Below are 25,975 nucleotides of genomic sequence, written 5' to 3' on the forward strand. Positions count from 1 at the left end.
TCTATTGAATCCCTATAGTAATCAGATATCGTTGTGGAATCTTTGTCTATATTTCAACACCAGGTTCCTAGGACACTCCAGCCTTCACTAACTGTAAAGAAAAAGAAGAATTTGAATAACCAATAGACATATGAAAGTACTCTACAAATATACCATTATTGCTACCATTTAAAGAAATTTGTATAGGAAGATACTTAATGGAAAAACTTATTTTGAAGGCTAGTACTTTAAATAATTTCTTAAAAGTTGTAGAAAAATAAAAATTCATTGCAGCCATATTTTCTTTCCATATATACAAATTTACCTTGTACTGAAAAGATAGTTCAACAGGTAAAATCCCTTCTTTTTAAGTCTGATTATTTGAGTTGTGTCCTCCATCCACATGGGAGGAGAGAACTGACCCCTGTAGGTTGTACTTTGACCATATCCTTCTACTAAGGCATGTGCTTGTGCATGTGTACACATACATATAAATACGTGTTAATTTTTTCATTCTGACAAAAATGATTCAGAGCTGGAGTACAATATTCAGCTATTGGTATACTATTAACTGGCAAAGTTGTTTTATAAAAAGACACACAAGCAGACAGCAGACAGACAGACAGACAGACAGACACACACACACAGACACACAGACACACAGACACACACACAGACACACACAGACACACACACACACACTTTGCTTTTCAGTGCTAGGAGAAGGACCCTGTACCTCATACAAGCTAGGCAAGTGCTCTACTACTGAACTGAGCTGAACCTGTAATCTATCCAGTTCCTGTTTCATTGATGTCTGACTCTCTGTGGAATTACTAACATATGCAGCCTATTCAAACCCTGCCACCAAGAGACCTCCATCAAAGACCGCTTTTTCTCCCAATGAAACCTACAAAAATCAATATACACTATTTCTCTCACAGTGTCTGCTGTCTGAAAACATGAAGCAAGATACACCATTTTCTTAAAACATGTCTGAATAATAATCATATTTTAACATTTGTATCCAAAGAAGAATAGCAAATATTGTAAAGTTTCTTCATATCTTAGGCTATGGTTATGGATTTATCTTGATTTTTTTTTTCATTTACTTGATCTACCTTTTTTAGGAGGTAGTGGTGCTGGGCATTCCAGAAAAAATCTCATTATGGATAATGATATTTTAATATGATAATATTTAATAATGGATAACCTTGAGTTCACTAAATAGTACAGGGTTTCCTTCAACTCACAATTGAACGCATCTCAGTCTCCTGAGAAGTGGCTTTCCTACTCAAGTAAAACAAGACAAGAAACTGAAAGAAGGGCTGAGATAGTTGGACTTCTCATTTTTCTTTGCATAACAATCTAAAATGAAAGGTTTAAGTGATGATACTTGAATTTATTTTTATTTTAGGGTGTTCTGTTTTAAAACAATGTCTAACTTTGTAGACCGAGCCTTGATCCTTGTTTCAGCCTCTCTGGAACAACTGGAATTATAATTGTGCACCACCACACCTAGTTTTTTCTTTTTAGCCATATTCTAACAATGATAACAAAACAACCAACCAAGCAAGGAAGATAGGCTCCCTTTGTAAACTACTAAACTACTGAGGAGAAATGACTGAGTGACACTTGACACTATAAGGTTTTTTGTTTGTTTGTTTTTTGTTTCTGTTTTTTTAAAGCATCAGTCTTGGCCATAGTAGACCTGCTTATAAGGAGTCACACCTGTGCAGCAGGGCCTTTTCAATTACACATCATTCCCCAGGCCTCATTGTGTGATTTGGACTCATACCCCTGCTCAGTAGCATCCATGTTTTTACAGAAGAGTTAGCAAATGTCCGTAAGTGTTTAAATTACACACCTAGAAAGGGTCTAGTGACTAGCCTCTAAGGGGCAAATTTGGCCTGGTCTCTGCTTTGTACCTTGATGTAATAGGCTATCCAAAGCAGCTATACTTGCTGCAGATTAAGAAGTCTACTTCAGATACAACATGATTCACAAAGATATTCATCTTAAAGGAAAAAATAACTCATGTCATCATCTGTAGTATTTGAATATTACATTTTCCTTATCTGTTTCAATTTAAAATGACTTCCTTGTTCATGTAATTGACTGGCAAATCCTTTGTTTACTTTACCCAATCTCAAGAACCAAGTAATAAGTATTAATAATGCTTAGGTTGTCATTTAACATTTTTTATGAAATTCGAGAATTTCAGCAAAGGGTAATTTAGGAAGGCATGTATGTAGAACTTTGCATTTTAATTAAGAAGACTCGGAATGAAATGAGCCAGTGACAGTAACAGATGACTGCTTCTAAAAGCTGTATTACTATTTGATGTGTGTTCAGGATTTTCTTGTGGATAATAAGTTGTAAGACTTGTTTCAAGAACAGTGGCAGTCCTAAAACAATTAAAGAAGACAAAGCTGCTCTTTTAAAATCATCTGCTCATAAATAAAACCGGGCTGTGAATTATTTCCAGAAAAGCAATTGACAAAGTATAAGTAAATCACTCTAAAAACTAAAGCTGTCTCAGTTTCTTGAATGCTCAAATCAAACCTCTCCTCTTCCTCAGTGATGATTTCCTCTGACAAATAAGTACTTACATAGTATGACATATAGAGTCTGTGTACATCCTAAGGCCTAAGCATACAGGTTACACTGAAATTTAATATTTCTCATCTCAAATACACTAAATAAGAACATAATTTAAAAGCAATTCTCTCTTGTAGCAGGCTGTTCATTAATCATTCTTTAGATAATTTTGGCACTGTGAAATTTCAGTTAGGAAGAAAAAAACCTTACAATTTCTGGATTGATCAGAAGATCTGAGTGCATTTGTGAAGAAAACAGTCAATTTTGCTAAAGCAGAATTGTCTGTAACCCCAATTGTGAAATCAAGAAGGAAAAAATAATCAACTTTTCCCCATTTCCAGTGATAATTCTTCACTGGGTAGATCAAAGGGTTAATTTGTGATTTGAGAAAAGACTATGACTTCCCCTATTTTTTTCTAAAGTGTGGTTGTGTGTGGGAGGAAGGTAGAGAGGCCCCAGAATGATTTCACTAATTGGGGTTTTCACCTGCTGTGCGTCTAATCGAATACAAAGCCTTATTTGTAGGCTGAAGAGGAAGAAAGATTATGCAGAGTGTCAGAATTTTTGCCTAGTTTTGAAATTCCTGTTATTTGGCACAATCCAGGTTGGGAAAGGCAGACAAATAGTTCCATCTCTGAGCTGTTAAGGTGGAGCAGGAATTTTGTAGCAGATATACTTGTACCACCTTAACACGTTCTCCATTTTTAGCAGGAGGTGGTATAGTTCATAGAATCCTGGCAGGCTAATAGGCATGCTGAATTCTTTCCCACTAAGCGACTACCGGCCTGTGGGGTTAATGAAGTGTGCCTTTATTTTAGTGAAGATGCTAAACTTCACATCTCTTTAGATGTTCAGCTTGATATAGGTGGCTCTGTGAAGCTTTAAGAAATCGTATTAAATGAAAACTGCATGCAACTGAAAGAGAGTTCTACTTTATCTGAAACCTGTCTGGTGAAATCTCTGGTGTAGCTGGCAGCTATCTCAGAAAACTTTCCCTGGCCTGGCTTATCCTGCCTCCCTGCAAAGGAAGGGCATGGAAAAAAATAAGCTTTGGTGGGAGTGTGATGTTCTCTGGGTCTGAAAGCTCTGCTTTCAGACTTGGTTTGTGACAGTTTAACAATGATCTAGAGGCATTATTATATGTATTTTAATTAGTATGCCATCACATTTGCCCTAAGTGGCAGTGATTCACTGTTATTGTAAGCATTTGTTAGAAGTCTGATTCATGGTTCATGGCTAGAGCTTACACTGTGCAGAAAGAAGCATACAGATATTATATGCTTACTGGATATCCAGGTGCATATTTACTATAAAATATGCATTACTTCCTTGAAGTGACACCTATCCTCTGAGTGAATTTTTACAAAGTGGTACAGGTTATATTTAACATTGGCTACCATAAATAAAACAATTCATATAGATTCTCTTAGAGCTAGGGAAAAGCTGGATCCTAGCTAATGGTGAAGTTCCTTGGGATCACCCCTACACACACATACACCACCACCATCGCCCACCCCTGCTCAAATGTTCAATTAATCTATTCCTTGTCATTTTCTTATTCTATTCAACAGTTTTGCACTGTTAACTTTGGAGTAACACTGAAAAATCACAAGTAGCCTAGAAAGGTTTTTGGGATTTTTCTGATTTTTTTAAAAAAAGGATGTGCTTGAGGAAGATTAGAGCAGCCTGACTTCTGTGCTTGGCCCTTCATACTCTCTGCAAAACGGGTATATCTAAGCCTAACATTCTTATTTTGCCATTTCTAGTCTATAACTCTAATCCAAACTATTATCCTTCTAGCTCCAGATTGAAAGGACCAACAGCTGCCTCCTCGGCACTGTCAGTCTTTACACCACCTAACTATCTTTACCTGGTCACCTTCAACATTTAAGTCTTCATTTGTGCCATTACCCTTTATCCCGTTGTGACATTTCTTGCTTTGTAAATGTTAATCATTCAGTTGTGGGATCCACCCTGGGGATTGTAGGCCTGTGGTAATCTGAAAAAGGATGCTCCCCCCCCCCGCCCCCCCCCCCCCCCCCCCCGTAGGCTCACATATTTGGATGCTTAGTTCTCAGGGAGTGGCTCTATTTGAGAAGGAATAGAACAATTAGGAGGGGCGGGCTTGTTAGAAAAAGTATGTCCCTAGGCATGGGCTTTGAGGTTTCAAAATCCCAAGTCAAGGTCAGAGTCTGGACCAGCAGATTAGGATGTAGTTCTCACAGACTTCTCCAACACATTTCTGCCTGTGTTCCAACATGCACATCTACTTTTACCATACTGATAGTAGACTAAACCTCTGAACTTGTAAACAAGGCGCCAATGAAATACTTTCTGTGATAAGAGTTACCTTGGTTGTATCTCTTCCCAGCAATAGAACACAAAGAGAAGGCCTTATCCTTGGTTATAGGCTAAATTCTACTGGAGAGCCTTACAAATCCCAATGCCTGGGACCAATTCAATTAGAAAATAAGAATATGCGCATTGGGTGCTGGGTGTTAGACCACTGTAACATTCCTCATTTGATGATAGTGAATTTAGGACCACCATCCTCCTTGTTCCCTGTCTATGTATACTTCTAGTTCATCAGTGATCCTTTAGTCTATATTACCATTTCTTACTTCTAATACTATCATCATTCACATCCTTGTTATATTGCAGTAAGCTTGCACTGGCTAGCCTATTCCCAGGCTGTCTTCTGATCCAGCCATCACACCATTTACTCTAGAGACTTTTCTAAAGACAATTCTGATAAAGCCACATTTGTAGCTATAATCCTTCAACTTTCTGAAGGTTCCACACACCTTTCAAGTATCAACACAGATCAAGTCTAGATTTTCATAGTAGTCCTTTCTTACTATTTTCTATAATTTTTGTGTTGACATTACCTACTGAAGGCAAGTAGACCACCAAAGCTGTTTGATTTTATTTATTTATTTATCTATTTATTTATTTATTTATTTATTTATTTATTTGGATTTTTTGTTTTTTTTCGAGACAGGGTTTCTCTGTATAGCCCTGGCTGTCCTGGAACTCACTCTGTAGACCAGGCTGGCCTCGAACTCAGAAATCTGCCTGCCTCTGCCTCCCAGAGTGCTGGGATTACAGGAGTGTGCCACCACCACCCGGCACCAAAGCTGTTTGAAAGAAAAAGGGTTTTGCTTTTTTTTTGGCACCTATTCATATTATCATTTTGATGTGACTTCTTGTGGACCTAATAGGAACTTGTTTTTTAAAGACTTATTTATTTATTATATCTATGCACACTGTAGCTGTCTCCAGATACTCCAGAAGAGGAAGTCAGATTTCATTATAGATCTTATTATGGATGGTTGTGAGCCACCACGTGGTTGCTGGGATTTGAAAGAGCAGTCAGTGCTCTCAACCACAGGGCCATCTCTCCAGCCCCCAATAGGAACTTCATACAAATAGTTGTCCAGTGACTGTTTAGTCTGTTTTTCCATGCCAAAGAGTGAAACTGGGTTTGCTGTCTTCCTGGTGTGCCCTCTTAGTGTCTAATCTGTTGCTTTAAAAGGTGGCTTAAGTTGGAAAGGACTCCTTTTGGTCAGCATTTAAGGAGACATTTGAATAGTGGAACTTGAAGACAGTATGAGGAAAAAGCTATTTCAAAGATTTGGTGAAGGAAGGTACAAAACCAGGAAAGGCAAAACTGCGAAAATGTACAAAGGGAGGGAATGGCTTTGGGGTGCCTGCAGAATGCTGGGCCTGAAGGGAAAGATTGTAAGGCTTGTGGCTACAAGTCAAAGAACCGAGGTCCAGTCAGGCCTGGGGTCAACAGGAGGGAGCTTGAAAAATAAATACCTAGCTGTCACTTGCTTTCCTCCATTTCATCTTCTTCCATAGCCTTTTCTTTCATCACTGCCTCCCATTGGTTGAAAGTGAAAGGAAATCAAAGGGCAAGAAAGCCTGATTCTACAGAGGTTCAGCATCCTAGGGGTACAGAGCAAAATGGAGCTCACTGAATAGGCACAGGAAGGAGAAAGGAGGGCGCTGTGCAGCCCAGTCTCTTAGGTTAGAGAACTCATTTTTTGAAGGCGCTGGCAAAGTTTAAGTGATTCAAAGACTAATGTTTTAGCTGCAGGATAGTTCAGTGAATCACCTTCTTGACCCCTTCATGTCTCATTCCATTTTTACTGCTATTTCTACCAACTTGCCTCTCCCTTGCTCGCCTCTATCAGTAAGCTTGCTTGTGAGCATGCTAAAGAAAACAGAGACTTTTTTATGACTAGAGAGGCTCTCTCTGTGGTAGTGCAGTAGAGGAGCTAAAGGCCTAACTCATAAAAACAAGCTCTCTTATTCCAGCTCTTGTGCCTCCATTTTCTAGTTACGATGGTGGGACAGAGAGCTCACCCATGGTAGGGTCTGCAGTCTGGTTTTCTTCTCCCAACAGAACTCCAGGTCCTTTTCTGGTCTGTGGTTCCAATGAAAACAGAGCAACAACAATAATGGGGGATAATAATGGGTGAGAAATGTGACACAGCTTAGTGCATACTACAGGTTCCATTCTCTGCACCACCCCAAATCAAGAATAATATGAAACAGCTACTCTAAATAAGCAATATAGATGATATCACTAATGATGGTAAGGCAACCCTGTGCTTTTAAAAGAAATCTTGCCTTACTAAGCAAAAGTCATAATATGGCTGAAATCAACAATAAAGTAGTCAGTGTGATGCCCACGTCATTCCTTAATACTTTCAGTATTTTCTAAAATAATACCAAGATTTTGGAACAAATGTTTAAGTGCCTATAACTCCAGTCTAAAAAAGAACTTACTGCTGTATTTTTGAGGATTGCCATCTGTCAAATTTTAAAAAATTCTGAATAGTGATTCTATGTTTTCCATTCTTTGTCTTTTCCCTGACAAATCATTCTTCTGGGTTCTCTAATTGGACAATGGGAAAATAAACTCCTGCATTTAAAGTTCAGAGAAAGAGAAGAACTCCTGAATCTTGAGCAGTTCACTTAATTGCAAAACTATCAACCAACCGACAGAAAACAACAAGAAAAAAGCGAATGATAGCAAAAACCTCAGCACACAGGCCTTGCAGATCCTTAGTCAATTGATTTCTAATATTTACAAGTGTCCATGTTGTGGGGGGGTTGTATCTTCTCCTTGAAGTAAACAATATTTAAGTGCTGTCCAGCATCGACATGATGATTACTCTCACTGATTTACTGTAGAAGCCACTGCTTTCTCATCAAAGGCCACTAATGCCTGCACTCTAGAGAGAGGCAGACTTGGAATCTCCTTTTAGGCCCACGGACATCCTCACCCAAAAATAAGTCTCCGCGTGTCCTCCTTGGGCCACACTAGCAGCTGCCTTTTCAGCTTCACTAGCTCAAAACTGCTAAAGCCTAGCAAGCACCAGACTGAGTCGCTGAAGACAAATGCCAAAAAATGACATATTTGCTTGAAAATAGCAACACTAGTCTTACCTACAGGCACATATCTTTAGTGATAACATTTACATTTTGATTTAGTTTGTCAAAAGTAGTGAAGAAGGTGCTGAGTCCCCCTTTACAGTCTCCATTTCTGCCTCTATTGTGCTGTAACATACCAATAAATGGAAATTGATGTTTGCAGGTCCTTTAGGCTTAAACAATCTAAGCAATAAATGTAGAGGGGAGAAAAGATGAGATTTAAAAAAAAGAAAAAGAAAACACATAAACTGTAGACTTAAGGGGATGAATCCTGCAGAAGAATAAAAAAATGATTGAAAGATTAAAAAAAGGAAAAGACTAGAAAGACTAGCCCTTTGGATTCTAAAGTATGAGGTAGAGAGCGTAGACAATTCTTGTGCTAATAAAGTTTTTCTTCCAACAGGAATATCTCCAAGTTCAAAAGAGTTGCATATAGTTGAACTCTACCTCCCTATGACAGCTTCTGATATGAGTCACACTAGGTAGGCCCTCAAGGCCTACTTACTTTTCAAATCCAGTGCTATACTGGAAAAAGAGATTCTTCCAGATTTTTTCCCCTAATACCTCAAGATAAAACCACTGGTGCCACTGTGCTCTGAGTCTTTATCAGCGCCTCTTAAATTTTAACGTGTTTAGTTTTTGATTTGGTAGATGCAAGTTGAAACTCTTGGGGTGGGGGGTCCTTTCTAAGAAGTCTTCAGGTGATGGTGAAACCGTTAGTTCGAAAAGGATGTTTTAAGAATCAGGGCTCTAACATCAAAGGTTGTTCCTTAAGAATCCAGAGTAGCTGGGTGTTGTGGTGCACACCTTTGATCCTAGCAATGGGGAGGAAGAAACAAGTAGATCTACATGAGTTCAAGGCCAGCCTGGTCTGGTCTACTTAGTGAGTTCTAGGACAGTCAGAGCTATGTGAGAGATCCTGTCTCAAATAAAATAAAATAAAACAAATTCATGGTAACTTAGGATAAGTTTAATTTTATGTTTTCCTGTCCTACTTCTTTAATTTTCAGTTGAGGAAGACAGGGGTAGAGAAGGGAGCTTAATACTTTCTCGTGTGATTATTTTTTTTTCTTTCATTTTCTAAAAAAGAAAACTCCAAGCCCACACGCTAATTATCTACGATGAGGTCATTTGCACCTAGGTCATTTATTTAGGCAACAAGTAGCCTTGCCAGAGGATTTTTAAGGGGATGATGGCAAGCAGGGATGTGGCTTCCAGGTTCCTGGGTCTAGCTTCAACTCCTTTCGGTCTTTCTTTCTATCCTTTTATTTTTTTTTTTTCCTCTTTCTGTTCTGCTTTGAAAGCGCTCACTGCCCTGTCCCTGGCGATCCAGGTTCGCAGGTCTTTAGGTGGGGGAGGAGCCCTTCCCAGCCCCGCCCCGTCTGCACGCAGCTCCCCCTCCCTGTCCGGCCCGCCCGCCCGCCAGCCCGCCAGCCAGCGGCGGCTCCTCCGCAGTGCTTTCGGCTGCGAGCCTGGGCGGCGGCGCTTGACTTTCTGGGAACCCCGTGGCTCGGGCTAGCTTACTCCTCCGCTCTAAGCGCCGGCTCCTGACTGCCTGTGAAACCTTTACAACCATGAGGGAACACCTCAAAGGGTAAGTGGATCGCAGCCCCGGACCCCCTCTTATTCCCGCAATTCGTGCACTTGTGGCACGAGCAGCAGGCAAGGGAAGGCAAAACTTGGACCAGAGGCAGTGGTAGCTGGCGGTGGTTAGTATCAGCTAAACCGGAGCGTCCAGGCAGGTCTCCCCGCCTGTCCTGGGAGCCTATGCAGGTGCGTCCCTAGGGCTTCCACCCCGGCGCCAGTGCTTGCCAGCCAGCTCCTTCCTGGCTGCTGGGACGGGCTCTGAGAGCTAAAGAGGATTTCTCGCTTTGCCCAGAGAGGGACAGCTGGTTCCTCCTGCGGGGATCGGGCTGGGGGGAAGCTTTTTGCTCCTTTGTGGGGCTCCCAGTGTGGACAAGAGACAGTCGGGTTGTTCCCCTGAAACCGTCATTGGACCTGGCAGGAAGAAGGGGCGCACGCGGTTCTACCTTGCATTGCACTGCTAAGTGCCAAAAGGTCAACTTTCTGCCTGATTTCTTCCGAGGATTCCAACTGACATTTCCCTCGCTGTGTTTTCTCCTGTGCTTGTTCCATGCTGCAGGACTTGGAGAAATAAAGAAAACACGAGCAATTAAAGCCTAGAAAGTCGAGGAATTGACTGAGAAAAGAAAGAGGGACTTGAGGGTTTGACATTTTCTATGTATTATTATTATTATTATTTTATTATTATTAATTTGTTTATTGGGCTTCTTTTGAGGTTCAGTGTGGAGTCATTTCAGGGTGCCTTCTCTGTTCTCCTGGTGTCTGCTAGTCCTTAAGCAAAGTTTGTGATTCCTAATCTGAGCACAATGGAAAGGGCAAGACACTGCTTATCTCAGTTAAATGTGAAGTTAAGTTTGAAACTTAAATTGAATGGGGTTTAATTGTCTAAGGGGGCTATAGTATTAATTATAAAACGCTTTAATCCCAAGGGGGGAAGGAAATCCATCTTCTGGTTTAAGTCAAAGTAAAGTCGTTAAGTGAAATCAACATTCTTTTCTTTAGCAAAGGTTCTTCCTGGTTCCTGAGTTAACTCCCCCTGTCTGTCCTTGTCACCCCATCCCTGTGTGTGTGTGTGTGTGTGTGTGTGTGTGTGTGTGTGTGCCTGCCTAGATATATTTATTTTCTTGTTCCAAACCCAGAGAGGATACTCTTGGTCTTAAAGAAGCGAGAGGGGCACAGGAAAGAACATGGCTATATGAAAGGTTTCTGACCCTTGAGCACTGTGGAATTGCTTTCAGTCGTCATTGTTTGATCATGCATTGGACATGACCCTGAAACAAAATTGCCTTGGCCAAAGTTGAGGGTGGGTGGGAGGTAAGCCTTGAAAAACAAATAGAACTGGGAGGACAAGTAACAGCTGGAACAGCCACCAAGGCCATCATCTTTGCCCTGAGTTCACCCAAACAGAATGAGATGTTAACTATCTCCGAGAGCAAGACATCAGAACAAGAATTGGATTGCTGATGCTTAGATTGACACATAGCCACTGAAGTCCCTTCCCCACAGTAGCAGAAACTTCTAAATATATTTTCCCATCCCCACCCTGCCAGTGTTCCAGCAGTACTAGCCAAGTTCAACAATTCAGCATGCAAATGCCAAGGTTCCTCTAGAAAGAGTCTGATCCCCAGATTAAATGGAAATCTGTCTGCGTGTGTGAATGTGTTTGTGTATGTGTGTGTTCCAGATCATATATGAAACTAAACCCTAATCCCCTGTAAAACACAAGGGAAGGCTACTTTTTTTTTTTTATATTGGTGCATAGTGATTAGTTAAGCCTTGGGAAATAGTGGAAAGAATATATATTTTCAGTACCAAATAACAGTGGTTGCAAAAGAAATCTTCCTTTAATTAGGCAAGTGCCATTTCCTCAGTGAATGCTTTAGATATTTGCTACTTTTATGTGCCTAATGTTTGTTTTTAAGAAACTACAAAAGCAATTCCAGTAAGTCTGATTATTCTAGCACTGACAGCAGGAACAGCTCTGAGGCAGTTATAATAACCTTGCACACTACTTGAAACTAAAAAAGGTGAAAGGAAATTTAAATTCTGCAGTAGGAAATTAGGTCAACCCCATGCTCAGTATAGTAATGCTTTAATTTCTGATTATTGACAAGTAGGTGTTGTCAGGATCTTTTGTCACAGCCAGTGATTTATTATTTTAATTTATATCACAGTAACAAATAGCAAGAAAAGAGAGGTTATTTGTGGTTTGCACACATAAAGGAGGGGGTGGACCTCAGTTAGAAGATTACTCAGAGAAGTATAGCTGATGCCAGGCTTTGGAATCTGCGGGGCCAGAATCAATAACATGTTTTAAAGATTTGAAGGTTTTCAGGATTGTCTGTGTAGTCAGTGTTAATATATGTAAAGACTTGTGGTCTATATTGAACATCATTGTTCTCAGGAAAGCTGAACGAAGATGCACGCAGAACTATATAGAAAGTGTGTCTCCTGATGTGTAAGGTGCACAGCCTATTTTTCTATAGTAACTGTACATATTCAAGTAGGTGAAAATTTTCAGTTTTATTTTTTGGAGACAGTCACAGAGTAACAAATGTGATTGTAAAATCCAAACTGGTCACGTCTCTCTCCCCTCCAATCAGTGTGCCCTTCAAGACAGAATATAGATGTGAGCTAGGTACATTTGTGTTTCTCGCTGTCTTCATGTCTTTTGAGGGAAGAGGTTTAGTGTGCTCCTGTAGGGCTTTGATTTCACTCCAGGTACAAAATTCCCACTTGGAGTGAAGTGGACTATTTGGTCCTTATCCTCCAATTTGATGTTCATTCGACTGTGTTGCCAAGCATCTTAGTATTAAATGATGAAAAGATGATCTTTCTGATTTTGAAGATCAGGCACACCCTTTATTCTTCTTTTCTTTCCACTTCCTTCTCTTAGTGCTGCTTTGCAGGGAAGTGAAGCTAAGACTGCAAAGGTGAAATCTAAGTCTGCTTTTTTTGGTTACTTTGTATTGCTTGGAAGGGAAAGGTGTGTGTGGAGGGAGGATGATAGAAGAAGGTTGATTCAGGCATTTATTTGAGTAGTTCTTTTACACATTTATTCAGATACCCTCGAATCCTAGATGATTGGGAGAATAACACATATCAAACAAATCAGGGAAAAGGGTGCAATGGAGGCTGGCAGTTTCTTCTGTTATCTCACAGTGGAAACTCTGATTTTATTGAGAACCAATGAATTAAAATATAATTTATAATAACTGTCATAATTTTTAATCTGCTCAGTAGCTGCTATTAAAAGGCTAGAAATGTTGGTATATTGATAAATGTGAGATTTCTTTCTGTGTTTTGTTTTGTCTTTTGGACTTGGGGCATGGGAAACTACATTAAGTTCCTGGTGCCTTTCTGTGGAATTCTACTGGAAATTGTATGGACATTTCTCATTCTATTTAGGATTCCGTTTCAAGTTTATTTCATTGCTCTGATTCTCTTATTTGAATCAGTTTCAGATGGATGCTTTTCAGAGTGGTTGTGTGTCCCTGCTGCCTGTCCAGGTTTATCAGTTTAGCCAAACAGTTTCCTGCAGATCCATTAAAGATGTTATAGTTGACGCAATGTCCTGGAGATGGGATTTTGTTATTGCACTGTGTGTCTAGTAAGAGCCATATGGGTGGACATGTCTATTCACCCCCCCCCCCCGCCTTCTCTTATTGGTGCTCACATCTATATAGGCTTTGGAAAGGGAGGAAGCTGGAATTCAGGATGGGGCCCTTGTCTATGGAATTGGAAGGCACAGTCACTTTTTGAGCTACAAATCACTTGAGAACAAGCAATGCTTTTTCCACGAAACTGCAAGCTGCAGCCTCCTTTTGCTGTGCATATAAAGTACCAGTCTCGCCCACCCCTTCTCTATATTATAAACCAGCTTGGTCATGGTCTTTCCCAAACCTTCCCAAAGTGGCTGCAGTTGCTTTCTCTTCTTACTCCCCATGACTTCTATGTCATTCTCTGATTGTCGCTCAGCTGATGACCCTGATTGACACTCTTCAAATGTGAATTTTTCTCTGCCGAAAAGCAAAACAGAAATGAACAAATTTGGAAGGGAGTGAGACAGCCATTTACAAGTGAACATTTTCTTGCGAACTGATTTTAGTAGCCTTCCCAGTTCAATTCCTGAACTGGAAATATCACAGGGAGGATGGTCTTTGAAGTGGTGCCATTTTGCCAATTTTCGTAAGTCTCTGGTATTTATGATTATATTTATCAAACTACTTGAAATGTTTCCCCCTTTTGGCTTCTTTTTAAATACAGGGTGAGTATAGTTTTTGCTCTTTGAGAAGTATCACTCTTAAGCTTCCACGTCTTTATTGTAATGGATGGTAACTTGGGGACCACATGATAGCAAAATGACTATAAATTCAGATACATCAGTTCTCAATGTCACTTAATCTTTTGCCATTTTACCAGGTGAGTACACTTGCATCAAATTACACTACCTCCAGGATGTAAAGCCTTAAAATTCAAAACCTATGCTGAGTCCATTTGACATCATTGCTTCCCCAAATCCCTCTTCTTTGTGTGGGGGCTTCTGTACTTTCTGGTCCCATTGACTGACATGCTCTTCTTTAAGCTTTCTCCCCTCCCAGGTCCCCACATTTCCCATTAAAAGATTATAAATAGGTTCAGCATATGAATGCTGAAATATTGTTCCAAGCTGCATTTTATTCTATAAAAGCTCTCCATGTAATCTCTGAAAACAGGAAACATGATGCTATGGCGATTTAGGTAGATGGGCCAAAGCAAGGAAAAGTATATGTAGTTATCTCTCCTGGGTTTATTCATGTGATTGAATGAGGAACAAAGGTGTTTTGTTTCTTTTGTGGCTGGAGTTAATAGCAGGCCACCACACTTTAAGAAATGGAGAAGTGTGACTAGTTCATTCAGGTTTAAGGTCTAAATGTATGAAGACGTGGGGTGGGGTATAAAGTAGTGAGTTTAAAAGACATTCTACCTGTAGTGGGAGGCAGGAAGGATAATGGGATATATTAGTGGGGTTCTGGATATGCCTTAAGCTGTTTGCCAATATGAAGATTGGCTGTGGAAAAGAAAGAATAATGGAACAATAATGGCTAAGGAAATAGGAGTAACGAGGTGATTTGTAATTATGGAACCGACAGCTGAATGACAACTGTCATTTTCCTTTCTCTATGTTTTACAGTGTAGAACTGAAGCAATCCTGACCTTTGATTACTGATTATATAACAAGGTCAATGTCAATTTTGTCAAAAAACAATAGTGATTCAATGTGTGGGTGTGAAAAAGAAACAAATTCTAGAAGTAATCATGTTAGTATTGCTTTTCCCTTGGAAAACAAAGGAGCCTTTTTACCTTGCAGTTACAGAAGGACTGTGTGAAAGTCCTTTGAAGTAGCAATGGGAAGTTAAAAGATTTCTCTTTGTTGTTGATCATTGTGGGTTCTAAAGTCTTTCTTTATCTTTTGTGTTTTAGCCACGAGACCCAAACAACTTGTTGGGACCATCCCAAAATGACAGAGCTCTACCAGTCTTTAGGTAAGGACTTGGCTATGTTTCCTTCAGGTTAAATGTCAGCTGACTTGAAGTCTGATATGTAGTATGCCAGCCATTTATTGTGTTAATATATCAGGAGACTGCTTCAAGGGTGAGCAGCTGCGCTCTTCTCTTTACAGTTGACAGGCAGACATTCTCGTCTGAAAAAAAAAAAAAAAAGCTTGACAATTTCACCACTTCTTGAAAATCTAGTATATCTAAAGGTCTATATGGTTTTATTTGCTGCACCATAAAGAGAACTGTTCAAGTTTCTTTTGTTGATTTCTTCCTTGTGAAACCCAAGGGATAACTTTTGCTAAGGCACAGATGTTGTGTAAAATGATTTTCTGCCCCTTTTCCAGTGCTCGGAATGCCGATGATTATCAGGTCTCCAATCAGGTCACCTAGATGCTTTCTCTACATTGATTTGCAGGTGTTTATATGAAAACTGGACAGGTTTTTATCCTTTCATAATTTGGAATTTTTAAAATGTTTTGTATTACTATTTATTTTGCATATATGGGTGTTTTTCCCTTAATATATCTCTGTATACCATGTTACTAGAACAGACCAGAAGGGAGTCATCTGATCTTCTGAAACGGGAGTTACAGACATTTGTAAGCATGTGGGTGCTGGGAATAAAAACAGGGTCCTCTGAAAGAGCAGGGAGTGATTTTATCTGCTAAAATATCTCTTCAGCCCTAATTTGGATTGTTTTAGGGATTAATCTGAATTTTTCGATGTGGCTAGATTTTAGCTTTTTTTTTTTTTTTTTTTTTTTTTTTTTTTTTTTTTACTTAAGCAATCACACATTCTGTACTTTTATGTCTGAATTTATTTGAAATCATAAACTAATAATACATAAGGTGTAAAGTTAATGTGTACTGTATCCTGGGTATAGTGGTTGGTACACACCTTTTATTTCAGCAATTGGAAGGCAGATAAGCAGGTAACTGAGCTGGAGGCCAACCCGGTCTACACAGCATGTTCTAGGCTAGCTGAGGCAACAAAGTGAAACCTCTTGTCTTAGTAAACAAATCAAGCAAACCAAAAGCCTACAAATTACAAAAATGAAGTGACTGTGATAAAGCCCATGGGAATCATGAGTGTTTTTACACACTTTTTCACACACACACTGTATAGGCGTGCAGGGTTGTATGTGTGTGGCAGGGGAGAGTCACATCTATCAATTGCCTGACATAATTCTCATTGGATGATGAACTGCAGATGTGGAGGCATTGAGAAATACAGGAGGACTCATTAGCTACAAAATAAAACAACAAAACAACCTTGAAAAAGAGCTTTTGCTGGGCTTGGTGGAGCATATCTTTTAAGCCTAGCACTTGGAGGCAGGCCGATCTCTGTGTATTAAAAGCCAGCCAGCCTATCTACATAGTGAGCTCCAAGCCAGCCAGAACTAGTTAATGAGACTCTGTCTCAAAAAAAATTTTTTTAAAAAAATTATAAGTGATAATAATTTCTTCCAGAAAGTCTAGAACATGCAAGTAAAAAGCATGACAAGAAAAAAAAAGTCAGCTGAAATTCTCCTAGCCAGAATGTATACAAAACATTTCAAGTAATATTATGTCCTTTCAGTGTAGCTATGTTTAGAAATTAAAAAATAAATACAATTAAGATCAGTTAATCTTTACGCATTATATTTCAGGCCCATAAATTATCTCAGCTTCTAATTTTGGATTTTTTTGTACCACATGTAGAAAATCTGAATGTCACATATAGTTTACAGAGCCTACTTATAACTCTAGTTACCATGATCTCCAGTTGTATTATTGTAATTTACTTGAAAAAATTAGAGAATTAATGTGCTAGCCTTTTAAAGTTTAAAAATCCAGATAAACTTTAAAAAACCCAAATCGTTTATTAATTGCTTCTTAGAATTAACTGTTAGAAATAGCCTCCTAGTTAGTGCCTTCAAAATTTCTTTTTAAAAATAAGTTCATCAGACTCAACATGTAGCTTAGTGGTACAACACTTCCATATTACCTCTGAAGCCTGCTGTTTGATCCCGATCAAACAACAAATACACACACACTTCTATATTTTTAAATGAGTGATCTACTGTTAAGAATCTACTTTTTATGTAAAAGTAACACTGTGACCATATTTCCATGTGATTATACATTCTTTTCTATCACTTTTATTCTGTAATGAGACATTACAAACATGATTGGCAAACTAATTATAGACTTATTATATAGATTTTTGCATAAATGTTTTCATTTTTTATAAGAGCCATATACACGTGTAATAATATTTTAGTGTTTTCTTCGTAGTTTGAATAGTTTTTATTTTATTTTATAATCTGGCATATAGCTTATAACCTTGGACTAATCATTCCTCGTTTGGAAGGCAATGGCATTTTATGGTTGCAGGGAATTTTGCATCATATGTATTGTAAGCTTTCTTTTATTAAATCAACTTTATTGAGGTGTGATTTGCATATAATAAAATGCAGATATATAACTCTGTATTCTATTCTAAATCCCTAAGAAATTCTGTTGCTTTCTAGCATAGTAGCAAACATCCTACAAATGACCTAAGGGTTGAGGTTTGTTTTTCAGCTTTCAGAGCTAGTATCTCCAAGGTCATTTTGTAGTTCTTGTTATTGCAATGAAGTATTTCATTATCTGAATGGTGGCTCAACAAGTAACATCTTCCATTTATTGAGGGACTACACATCTCTGTCCTACCTACATTGCATGCTAGCAATTTACCTCCCATGATGGGTGGTATTAACACATTTCTTACAATATTGAATTCAGGTACTTAAAGGGAATCATCAGGAGTGCACAGATGTTTGGAGTATATTAACAATTGCCCAAGGTGGTAGTGAGTTGTAAGTTTCTTGTTCTTAAAGTCTGTACATGTTGGTTTTTTATATATACTTATATATGTATGTGTATATATATATATACATATATACACACATATATTATATATTATATAGGCATGTATATTATTATACCTGTTATAAATACATACACTTTATAGTTATATGTAAGGATGTGTTAATTACATAAATGATAGTTTTGAACAAATGATAGCGTTTCTGAAAATGATACAATAAATTCCTAGGCTATAGGTTCTCCTCTACCCATGGAATGATCAGTTTCGTTTGTTATGCCTTCATCTCTGGTGATGTTTTATATAATTAATGCCAACATTGCTCTTATTCTTCTAACAGATTATAATGTTCTGCCTTTGAAATAGAAGAACACACTGGAAAGAAATCTTTGATTTTAACTTTTTGTTTACTGGGTTTTATTTTTTCTTCTTCAAGAGATATCCCTTTAGTTCCAAGTTGCTGCTTGGAACTGGATAAAATGGTTCAAAGTCTTCAGAAGTACTCAGTTAATGAAAGGAAGAGTGATTGTGTGGTCTGGTGTATCACGGGTTAGACCATGTCTAGCCTTCTCTACTGATAGAGCCTGAACATAGAGTATGTCTATAGTGACATACTGAAAAGGCTAAGGCTGTCTTTACCCTCCATGTACTCCCATTCTAAACATCTTCCAGTGTTACATGTTCCTAAATGGACACACTTCTTTTTTTAAACATATTTTATTTATTTATCTGTCTATTTATTTATTTATTTTTAATTGTATGTATGTGAATACACTGCAGCTGTCTTCAGACACACCAGAAGAGGACATCAGATCCCATTACAGATGGTTGTGAGGCACCATGTGGTTGCTGGGAAATGAACTCAGGACCTCTGGAAGAACAGCCAGTGCTCTTAACCACTGAGCCATCTCTCCAGCCCAAATGAACCCACTTCTAAGGAAGCTTCCATTTTCTAATTTGTTCAACATGCACCTATTTCTCTGTGTCATCATTAAAAGAGTTCAGTCATCTCCCCTTCTTTGGATCTAAGCAGCATGATAGTGGGAGTCAAATACATTTTGTAAGGGCTCGAAACTAGCACATGAGCATTCAATTATGAAAGGTAAAATGTTACTTCAGATATTAATATTAGATACCTCTACTCAATAGACTTTAGGTATTTCCTTTTGTATCTTTCCTCTTCATTCTCTACAATGAACATGTTATTTACACAATTAACAGATATATTTCAGCATTGATATGTCTGTCTCATTCTTTAGAGTCCCTATCGCCATAATGCCTTAAACAATGAAAATCCATAATAGAAAAGCTGAAGCAGCTGTTCACGTATATGCACATATACATACATGTTCACTACACATACACAACACTTAGAAATACCTTGTATCCTTACATATTGGTAATTCATGTTTAAACACTCCGATTCTTACAGAATTAGTCAGGTAACTCTAAGCTCAAGAGGATTATATCATATATTCTAGTCTCTAAGTATATTCAGTCGCACACACACAAAAGGAGGCTTAAACATTTTAACAAGAAAGGGATGCAGCACAGCAAACAGTAAAGTGCTTACCTAGCATACTTGAGGAGCTGTGTACCCCTAGTGCATGCGTGTATGTGCATTTTCACACACACACACACACACACACACACACACACACACACACACACTCACACACACTCACACTAACATTATTTGTAAGGTGTTGGGGAATTTATCCAGGGCCTTTTACATGCTAGTGAGGTACTCTCCCACTGAGTTAAATCCTCATTCCCTCCCAAGACAAACTTCCCTTAATTTAAAAGAAATATAAGACTAGTTTTATTTTACTCCTAACATATATAAAATGGCCTTTAGGAATGGGTTTTCCACAAATGCTAGAAATATTAGTATTCCCCCCTTGGTTTTAGGTTTTCTATATATAGACAAAAATTTCCAAGTCACAATGAAAAATATTGTCAGGCTCCCCTATATCTGAAATAGTTTTAACAAATAATTTGAAGGACTAGAGAGATTGCAGCAATTAAGAACACTGGTCACTCTTGGCTGAGGACCAGATTCGGTTCCCAGGATCCACAGGGCAGCTTACACCTTTCTGTTAACTCCAGTTTCAGGAATCAGACAACCTCTTCTGACTTTTTTTTTGTTGTTTTCAGTTTTTTTGTTTTGTTTTGTTTTTTTGAGACAAGGTTTCTCTGTGTAGCCCTGGCTGTTCTGGAACTCACTCTGTAGACCAGGCTGGCCTCGAACTCAGAAATCTGCCTGCCTCTGCCTCCCAAGTGCTGGGATTTACAGGCATGCGCCACCACTGCCCGGCTCTCTTCTGACTTTTAAGGGCACTGTACATACGTGGTAGACACACACACACATACATATGCACACACATATATATGTGTGTGTGTGTGTGTGTGTAAAACATTATTTTATATAAAATAAAAATAATCTTTTAAAAAGTAGTTATTTAAATGTTTACAATAACTGTTTGGAAGTCATTAGGACTTTGTAATTCCAGAAAAATTTTACACAACTTTAATAATTTTGTAAATACATTCTTTTAGATTTTCACTAGAAAGAAATAAATAAGAACAAATTGGCATCAGTTATTTTTATTTTTTTAGTATTTCTTTATCTGTACCCATATTAATAATATAGTCATAGTGAAAATAATAGTGTAGTTTTTGAGATATACAAAAGGAAAATGTCTTATCTGTTTCTTTTTTTCTCTAAAATAGTCCGTTCATCCTGTTCCTTATAAGTAGTTGTATGCTTTATCCATGAAGTAGCTTTCATGTTTCTATCAGCATTTTAAGAAATTTAATGTGATGATTGTTATAAAGCTCTGTGTGACTCCCAAACGCATTTACAAATCAGTGGGAGTTCACTGGTAATATACTTGGCAGGTTATTTTGAAATATAATTTCACTGATTTATATGCAGTGCAATTAAATGATTAAAGAGCTGTCCTTTTCTCAAAGTTGGCATTTTCCTTAAGTTTATCATTGAATTTTTAAGAAAGTATTTAAAAAGCTTCCTATTTCTCATAGTACGTCATTTAAAAATATTTTTTAACAATCCTGTTATGGTGGCTCAAACCTTTAATTCCAGGACTCTGGAGGCATAGACAGGCCGATCCCTGAGTTAGAGGCCAACCTGGTCTACAGAGTGAGTTCTAAAATGGCCAGGGTTATACAGGGAAACTTGTCTCTTAAAAAATATGTATCTCAGTCTACCTTATTTATGGTACTTTATTTCAAAATAAATCTTTATGTGCTCCTGTATAGTTCCTTTCCAAATTAGTAGTTTTTACATTAATGATTCCATCAATTCTGCAGAATAATAGTATACACACAGAAGACTTGGATAAAAATATAACAGGCAAAGAGAAACACTTCAGAAAGTTAACTGACCATTCCATTTTATTAAGATGTAGACAGGCTACATTAAGTGTTCTGATAGGATTTTCCAATTTTTTCCCTTCACTGATGCCTTTGTAACCAAGAGTTTTTTTCTCCCTTTCTTCAAGTTCTAGGAGGGTCTACCATGTCTTATCTGTTGTTAAAGTTTTGAAACCCATGATCTAGCATGGTATTCACTTGAATAATAAAAAGCTATCATTTTTTAAAACTTAAGACTTATAAATGTTTTAGGAATTCTCATCCTTATCTTTATGCCCATTACCTCCGAGAAGCTTCAAGTTGTAAAACAAGGCATCTAGTCTCACCTTTTGTTTCTCTACTACTCAAATGCCTCAAACTAGAAAGGAAGTCTAGATCTAGGTGCCTTCTTGCCCATGACCCCAGGTTCTTCTTTTACTTTTTCTTGGTCTTAGTTTCCCATACAGAATGATAGGCAGCTATCTAAATATTTGTTTTTTCTCTTAACTCCTTGATAGAATTAGGCTTGATCTTGTGGATACAGTTGTCCTACCCCCAATTCCAATTACTTTGTCATCACCAGCTTAGGAGATAGAGATAATAGGATAATAGTATTTATAATAATTATAATTAGATTTGTGTGGCTCTATTTAGTGTATAAAGAGTCTTCAGAAATAACCTAGTTTCACCCGTACACATCTATGACTTAGATGGTCTGGGTTTTCTATCATTCTCAATTTCAGATCTCAGGTCTTAGCAGCCCTTGAGTGTACTCCTGCTTTTGATTTGGAAAATAATGTTATCACACCAGAGGACTGGGTAACTGTTTCCACTCTCTTTGGACTTGGGCAAGCAGAAGCTCAAGGTGATGTGACATATTTGTAATGACATATGGATTGAAGAATCAAGTACTGAACACATATTTTATGTCTTCTAGCTCACTGGAATATCCATTCTGTGTAGTATGATTTATAAAACTGCTTTATCAGCATAATTAAGCTATTGAATCCCAAATGACACTTTATTTCATAGCTGACATAGTTAGCATAGGAGATTCACTCAGATTTGCAAAACAGAATATAGATATTAACATGGTCTTCTTTTACCTCTGCTATCCCGCTTAAAAAGAAAAACAGAAAATTTACCAGCCTCTTCAGCATTAATTGGGAACAATTGATTTTTTCCATTTGCAGAATAGAAATGTAACTTCGAAAATCAAAATTTATGGTATTTTAATGGAAAATTTTATTGGAGCATTTTTCTTGTTCAGATGACTTGGTTTAAAGCTTCTAATTGAGGAGTATACATAGTTCTAATTTGCATTTTTCAAAGCCTGTATTCCAAGAAAAGTCACTAAGAATGTTTCTTAGACTTTGACTGTTTTACAACTTAAAAGAACTACCAAATTTGAATTTTGTTGATCCTTGTAAGAGAAGCATTAAGGTTACACCTGCAGCTGAGAAAAAAATGCTAAATGTGGACAATTTCTTGTAGCTGGGTTTGCAGAAGATTATTTTCTCACATATGGAGAAAGGGCATCTAAAAACGTGTCTGCTCTTATGCAGACATTTCCAATATTTCTTTTCTTTTAAGGCACAAGTCTGATTACCTTTATGTCTCTTGGGAACAGCAATTTTGCTGAAAAGAGATTCAGAACAGTCAGAGCACTCACATAAAGTAGATATTGAGTTTTAAGGTCCATCCCCTCTATGGTGGTAATAAAATGACCTAAAAATACTCGGAAAGACTCTTATGACATAGGGAATGAATCATTAGCTTATTTCTGAATTGGTGATAGTCTGAGACAGTGTTTCTGAATTTGCCACCCCACAGTCTTAACTTGGATAATTTCAGAGAGGTCCTTTTGCCCTAATAAAATGAAGCTTATGTAACTTAGAAAAATATTGTATATGAATGTGTGCTTGTATGCACATCTCTATAGGTACAAGTACTCATATAGATTTACATGTTTGCATATTTGTACTGTGTTCATTTCAATGCAAAGACAATCGATTATATACTTCACTTTCTGATCCTGTATAGAGTAGTGCTTATCAAACTGATAATGATCAGTAACAATCCTATCTGTTCCTTAAATTTTTTTTTAATTACATCTTATTTATTTGTGTATCTGTGTTTGGCTGTCTATAGTGCAGGCCGAAGACAACTTGTGAGAGTCAGTATTCTCCCAGGATCCCAGGGATCAAACTCAGGTCATCAGACTTGGAGCCAAATGCCTTTACCTGGTAAACCATCTCTCCAGCTTGTATTTATCCTTGTCAGCATCATAGTTCTTGTAGGTAGTTCTACTGAACTGACTAGCAAGCACTCTAGGACATCTGTAACTCACCACACAATTATAGCATCACTCAGGTACCTAGTTCCATGAGATGAACCTATTGAGTTTGTATCTCATGACACTACAAACTTGATGTAAAATATGCATAATGTATTTTTAATTTCTGTCCTTGTAGAGAGCTACATTTTGAGTAGCAACATTCTAAGAGCATTTAATTTTTGACAGTATAAACCTAGACTCAAATCATGTGACCTTCGGGCAAGACAGAGTAGTTACCTGGAAAACAAGAATACCTGGAAAAGATTACTGATGAGTTTTCATGTTTTGCCAACTAAGTCAAGTTCAGACAAGGGAACTTGGCATTCCTAGCCCTCCTTAACAATTATTTTAGAAGAGGAAATATAGAAACCATCCTTTAATAGGAAGAGGGCCAGGGATTAATTGTTGGCAACTCCACTGCTTAGTTTAATGCTTTTCCCTTCTTTATAATTAAACTTGATATAGTCTATCTAAATTTTGAGTTTGTTTTTCATCTACTGTATAAAATAAACTGTTGTGTTCATATTCCGTTTAGATTTAGGTACACTGTTTTGCAGCAGCAAAATAGTTCACTTCCTTTGAAACTGGAAGGATGTGTATTTAAATTCTAGTCATTCCAAAAGTTTTCTATGGCCAAAGAAGAATCCACTAATAATTCTGAAACTCAATTAGCTGGACTCATACCTTAGGAAGAATTCCAGAGATTAAAGATAATATTCACAGAATGGTAAAATGTGTGATATGGGAACTGTTCAAGGAATTATAATTGCTATTAATGACAACTTTTAGAACAGACAAGAATTCACAGTAGAACTTTTTACCAAATGCAGATGACCTCAGAGATATTGTAGGTATGTTTCTGCAACTTTATAACTCTTTTTTTTTGTTTTTTTTTTTTTTTTTTTTTTGGATTTGGTTTTTTTAGAGACAGTGTTTCTCTGTATAGCCTTGGCTGTCCTGGAACTCATTCTGTAAACCAGGCTGTCCTGGAACTCAGAAATCTGCCTGCCTCTGCCTCCCAGAGTGCTGGGATTACAGGCGTGTGCCACCACCGCCATGCATAACTCTGTTCCTGCCTTTACATTTGTGGTCTTAAAAATTGAAGTCAGGCAAAGTGGCTCACATCTGTAATCCTGGAACTTGGTTGGCTGAAGCAAGAGGATCATGAATTTTTGGGCACCTTGCTCTAAATAGGAACACTATGTCTCAACATCATGACAAAAAACCTGACCCATTGCATAAATGCCCACTGATTAACTGATGGTGTTAGTTTTAGAGGAAGAGCATGGACAGGGGAATAGCAACAGACATAGAATAAGACCAAAAGAAGCCTTGGCTGTTCAGGGTTTTGATGTTAGATATGTTTTTTGTCTTGGACAATGTCTAGTCAAGGTCAACTCAGAAAATGAAAATCACTCTAGTTATTTTTAATAAAGAGATTTTCATGGGAGGAATTACTTACTCAAAGATCTTAGAACTAAGAAGCCACAAGGACAGAGGTACAGTGGCAAGAGGTAGTATCATCAGAATTCTGACATCAGGACCATTTATCTGGATGCAGGGTTATTGCAGAGGCTTATTGCAGGAGGCTACAGCCAGGAGACAGAGCTACTGAAGTATGTTTTGTGGAAGTACAGCACAGAAGGGAAAACTAAATAGACTAGCCTCTATCTCCGATAGCCCATGATTCCTGTTAGATAGTTACCTGGAAGCCAACTTCTCTTAATGAAGAGTAGAGCAGGGAAGTGCTAGATGTGAAAATGAGTAAACAAATTACTGAAGGGCAAGAGCTCTTCATGCATGATAAACTAATCAATCATCTATGCCAGTACATAGAGAATGAGAAAATAAAAAAGCATTTGCAGGACTTTCTGAGTTTGAGTTGACTTAGATAAGGTAATATAAAAAGGCATCCTGGGTTGAAGGGAAACTGATCTAACAAAAGGAAAAAGGAGATAAGCATTTAAAAACAAAAGCCAAAAACTGGTCCACAGCAGAGCTCAGACACAAATGATCATTTATGTACTTGGTTATAATGCTTGCTTTACGTACTGTTTTGGGGTTTTTGGTTATTTTTGTTACTTTTTTTGTTATATTTTTAATATACAACACTCTTCCTACTATATAAAAATACAAAACAAAAACAAAAGGAAACAACAGAAAACTTCTTTAAAAAACATAGTCTTGCTTATCTTTGTCACCCATGTCCTGAGCATACTAGCATCTGAATAATTAAGGAGAGTCTCTCCAGAATGAAGTTAGAGCCTCC

The 25,975-nt window shown here is 37.8% G+C and overlaps 1 protein-coding gene across 1 annotated transcript in view; it reads left to right on the plus strand.

Annotated features, from left to right (window-relative positions):
* Nucleotides 1-25,975, plus strand: part of Dmd (dystrophin) — a 1,772,476-nt gene that overhangs the window by 1,606,431 nt on the left and 140,070 nt on the right. The window contains exon 57 of the mRNA XM_052170230.1: nt 15,070-15,131. Coding sequence (XP_052026190.1) covers nt 15,070-15,131 — 62 coding nt within the window. The remainder of the gene's footprint in view (nt 1-15,069; nt 15,132-25,975) is intronic.

This window comes from Apodemus sylvaticus, chromosome X, assembly GCF_947179515.1.
Source record: "Apodemus sylvaticus chromosome X, mApoSyl1.1, whole genome shotgun sequence".
Lineage (NCBI taxonomy): Eukaryota > Metazoa > Chordata > Mammalia > Rodentia > Muridae > Apodemus > Apodemus sylvaticus.